Source organism: Gadus macrocephalus, chromosome 11 (assembly GCF_031168955.1).
Source record: "Gadus macrocephalus chromosome 11, ASM3116895v1".
NCBI classification, from domain to species: Eukaryota; Metazoa; Chordata; class Actinopteri; order Gadiformes; family Gadidae; genus Gadus; species Gadus macrocephalus.
In genome coordinates, this window is record NC_082392.1 from 8,095,220 (window position 1) to 8,100,219 (window position 5,000).

At 50.0% G+C, this 5,000-nt stretch overlaps 1 protein-coding gene across 1 annotated transcript in view; it reads right to left on the bottom strand.

Moving 5' to 3' along the window:
- Positions 1-5,000, bottom strand: part of LOC132467514 (glutamate receptor ionotropic, NMDA 2D) — a 19,059-nt gene that overhangs the window by 13,819 nt on the left and 240 nt on the right. The window contains exons 2-5 of the mRNA XM_060064848.1: positions 4,716-5,000; positions 3,496-3,664; positions 1,556-1,709; positions 1,111-1,236 (exon numbers count right to left, since the gene is read on the bottom strand). The exon at positions 4,716-5,000 is cut by the window's right edge and continues 56 nt beyond it. Coding sequence (XP_059920831.1) covers positions 1,111-1,236; positions 1,556-1,709; positions 3,496-3,664; positions 4,716-5,000 — 734 coding nt within the window. The remainder of the gene's footprint in view (positions 1-1,110; positions 1,237-1,555; positions 1,710-3,495; positions 3,665-4,715) is intronic.

Genomic DNA, 5,000 nt, shown 5'->3' on the forward strand with positions numbered 1-5,000 from the left:
TGTAAATACAGTAGTGTGTGCCGAGACGATGTAAAACAAGACTATTAGTTGGCTGCGGTGCATCATTTGTGTTCTAGCCAGTAGCTAACATATGCAGAGAATACTTTATCCATCACACAGGGAACAACGTGTTCACTACTGTTCCACTGCGGCAGTTAGAAGCGGGCTCTTGTACAGTTTCCTTGTAATGATTGGTCACAGGTCTTATACTGTCGAAAGTAAATATCTGCCGGGTCCCCCGACACCCATTGTCGCGGGCGCAGTCGATACGTTTCTGAGCCTCGTGGCGTTCGGCGATGCTACCGTGTGATCTTACAGATGATTAGACTACATGGAACAAATCAAATCAACGCTCCAAAGGAGCTGGGCGCACCGCGGTCAGAGGACGGCGGCAAGGCGCAGACGGAGACAAAAGAGGAAGGGGGACCTGAAGAACAGGATGAGAGATAGATGAGTGCGACGGAGAAACGGCGTGTACGCAGGAGGACGGAGAGAGAGAGGAGAGATGTCACGGTGCTCAGCGATCACAGTGAGGAGCAAGGTGGTGGGGAGGGAGCGATCGGTGCCAGGCACGCTGATGTATGCGTGCAAACGGTGCTGCTGAATAAAATATGGCTGCATCAATACGGAAGCATTAGGAAACAGTGCAACATAAATCTCTTTTTTCCTGTTTCACAGGATTCTGGTATTCTCCGTTTTCCGTTCATTTCAGGTAACGCTCAACGCTACTTTTACATGAAACTCGCACAAAGACACTGTGTTCTATCCTGTTTCTAATTGTGGAAGTGAGTACTGTGTGTGACCACACATGGGAAGATTACTGGGAAAATCAAAAATAAACCCAAAGTCAATCGCACTTCAAGAACGTCACCATGCCGATGCTTGATGTTGTTTGCCTGCCTGATCCATTAGCCAACAGCCTGATGGAGAGCCCGTCTGACGTAGGGGGCCCCACGTCAGACGGAAACACAGGAAGAGCTCAGGGGCCCTCTGTCAGACTGGGGACATGGGGAAAGCTCAGGGGCCCTCTGTCAGACTGGGGACATGGGAAGAGCTCAGGGGCCCTCCGTCAGACTGGGGGACATGGGGAGAGCTTGGATCATCACTCACTCTTTCCGCTCCGAAGACTGCGGTTGTAGCCCACGGGGCTGAAGAACTCGAAGATGAACACGGTCACAGCCACCACGGTCAGGCACATGACAAACATCATCACCCACACAGCCGGACTGTAGGGCTCTGTGGGGGTGAACAAATACAGCAAACACACGACAACGTAGTTAGGAGAAGAATCCACAATGCAGCAGCCTCACTAGAATAACTTGATTATTAGACAATGACATCCTTATTCCATATATATAAACACTTTACACATAGACTAATATAGGCATCGATCAAGAAATGATAGTGAAGACGACAAAGTGGACAACAGCAACTGATCAACTACGCATACCATGTTCCGAAGCTGCTGTCAAACAGATGCAGTTTAAAATTGTATAACATTCATGACATTTTTCATTCTCCCCTAAGCAATCAGAGCCTTGACTCTGGGGCTCACCTAGAAAAGCCGAAGGCGAAACGGTGCCATTGCTACGAGAGACCATGACGCTGATACCCGTCTCCACGAAGGGAACGGAGAAGTCCACGACCTCTGACCTCTCCTCGTTGATGGTCAGAGAGCCGATGGCCATGTCCGCTCTCTTGTACACAACCTTAACACAGTGGAAAAGCTGCAATGTCAACGGAGAGATAGTCAACATCGCAAAATGGCTGACCGGACCTTAATGGGTAAAATAACCGATCCTGGTCCGGCCTCTTTGGTTAAATCCACAAAGGGGACCAAGGGAGGGCGTCTAATCTGCCCCCGGCGACCCTCCCTTCAAACACCGCACTTCAGCGCACCATTCTCCCAGCACTGGTATAAGACGCCCAAAAAAAAAGAATAGAAAACTATGAAAGCGATGTGTGCTGACTGGAGGGATTGAAATGCTAATCTACATTAGACATGGCACATTCTCACTTCACAGTACGTCAGCAGAAAAAACGTAGACGAGCAGGGAGCCAAGCCGTGCGGCGGCATAGCAACTTCCCTTTCCGTCAACTCTCTGGATTACCTGATCAAAGAGACGACGGGCTTTGGAGCATCTGATCAAAAGAGAGACATTACGGGCCCGAAATAAAATGCATTTGGCCCCTTTATTTTTTTTCAATCACTTTTTTGTGTTCCTCTCCATGGCAACGGCTTGAGGGACAGGTCCGGCCCTCGTGATGAATCTGGGGAGCGTGGCGGTGAGCGCGATGGGGTCGGATCCCGCAGATACTGGCCTTTAGCGAGCCCCTCCTGGGATTAGGAGACGGCAGGGGGTCTTCCAGGGGACAGTGACCGCCAGGGAACAATGTGTGTCTTCATGTGCGTCCATTTTTGGCTGTTTGTGTGCTTGTGCGCTCATGTGGATGATTGTATTGGTGTGTGCATGTGTCGGTGTGTGTATGTTTGTGTTGGTATATTTAGAGCGTATGCCCACTCGAGGTCCTGTTTGCCTTTACGTCAATCACTCTACCAGTTTCGGTTTCATCCATGTCCAAAGGGGGTGGGTGAGAGTCTGAGGAAGTAACATGTGTGTCTTGGCTGGACCCCCCGCTGGTTTTCCCACCAAAAAGTCAAGAAAAAGAGCAAAGACTTGGTGCAGCACTGCCAGAAGCCCCTGACAGCCCCTCCATATCTGCGTGTAGTCGCATGGCGCGTGTGCATGAGACCTGTTTGATCTCAGTGTGCGCACGTGTGTTGGTGTGTGTGGGATGTGGGTCTAGGTTTAGGTTTGTGTGTGTGTGTGTGTGTGTGTGTGTGTGTGTGTGTGTGTGTGTGTGTGTGTGTGTGTGTGTGTGTGTGTGTGTGTGTGTGTGTGTGTGTGTGTGTGTGTGTGTGTGTGTGCGTGTGTGTGTAGGTGTGTGTGTGTGTTTGTATGTGTGTGTGAGAGTGCGTGTGCACAATAAATGACAGCTGTCAGAACGCTGCCTTTGGTTGGGGACGTATGGGCCCGTGACTCTCGTGATGATTGATGTGACACATTGTGTTTAACTGGTTACCCGGGAAACATCCACATAGGCCTAAAAATGTGACTGTAGGAGGGTGCTTGAAAGTCGCACACACTCACGCAACCAACTAACCAACATACACATATATTCACAAAACATATAGATCAATCTTTTGAGGACACGCACACAAACATACTCATAAGTAGAAAAGACTGCCCAATCCAGCACACCCGCACACACACACACAAACACACACACAGACACACACAGACTCACACACACACGCACGCACGCACGCACGCACGCACGCACGCACGCACGCACGCACGCACGCACACACACACACACACACACACACACACACACACACACACACACACACACACACACAAACACAGTGATGCACAGGAGCCCATATAGAATTTTAAGGGTGAGTGAACTTGGGTGGGTGAGTGAACTTGCCTCTCCAATCATGCCGTTCCATACTCCATCAATTTTCTTCCCATGCTTCCCATTGGTCACGAGGTAAAGGTCATAAGTGAAGCCAACGATCTTGGCCAATCTCTTGAGGATATCGATGCAAAAGCCCTTACAGCACTGCTTCATGGGGGCCACGCCCTCTTGGATAGAACTGTACACACAAGGTACAGGGCAGAGGAGAGGTCAGAGTTAGGGTGGATAAACATGTGCAAGGAGACACATGACATTGAGGAGGGAATTATGTCATACCGAATGGTGCTCGTGTGCACAGAGAAAGCATGGATGGATTGAAAAGCACATGAATGGAATTAAGAAAATAAGAAATGGTAGAGTGAACCAGACAGAAAGATAGAGGAGGAAGGCAGAGAGAAGGTCAAAAACGATGCGATGGGATGTAAACTGATCAGAGAGCTAGTAGTTTAGCTTAGCCCTCAGCGACATTCCTAACAGGCCTGGGCAGGCTAAGTGCTTTCATCCCATTCAGAAACGGATAACCTATAAAAGCGTCACTCTCTCATTCTGTCTCTCCCCCTCTCTCTCTGATTCCTTACTCCAGATCCTTGAGCCATTCTCCCCTGGATCTCTGGGGAAACATATGCTATCGATCAGGGTGGCCCGTTTATAGAGGCGCCGGTTTTGATACATGATTGATTGTTGTGATGGCCAGGTCGACGCGCCAACGGCGGCTTGGGTACAACCTGGCTAAACCGCTCACTTTATTATCTTTCATTCCTGTGTATAATACTAACACATTCATTTCAATTACGCACACACGCACACGCGCGCACGTACACGCACGTGAATGTGTGTGTGAAGAGAGATTTGATATTGTTTCAGGAGAATCCGAAAATATAATAACATATTAGGCCCTTAGAGATATTACAAATCTCTATACAACATAATATTGACATGTGATATCTTTCAGTCATTCATTATTCAATGATTGATGGAGGTGCATGGAAATAGAAACTGACAAGCAGAGGGAACGCACAATGACTGAACGGATCTGGTGGTGCACAATCATTGGGACATTCAAATGTCAAGATGTTCAATTTGTATTAAAATAAAGAATCATGCGCAGGCTAACGTTTCCTGAAAGGCTACGGTGCATCGTAGCCTAGCTTATGTGACACAACCCGAGTACGAGCAAAGACCCTGCCATAACATCCAACACTGTAACCATGGAGAGCTGAGCCCCAGACCTTGCGTTGAGGGGCCTTCTGCAGGGCACCGAGTCCCGGATGCAGGTGCCTGAGGCGGGGTCCGCCAGCTCCACGATGACGAAGGGCCGCTCCTCCAAGGTGACCACCCGCAGGTGCTGGGCGTCGTCCGGGGGCTTGAGGAAGGGCCCGTAGCGGGACCAGGCCGGGTAGCGGAGCCTCAGCGCCCCGTTCTCCCACCAGCCTACCTGGGGGGAACACACCACAGGGGGGGGGGTCAGAGCGGAGCGGCCGTGGGCGGGGTGGGGGCCAATCAAACGCACCTGA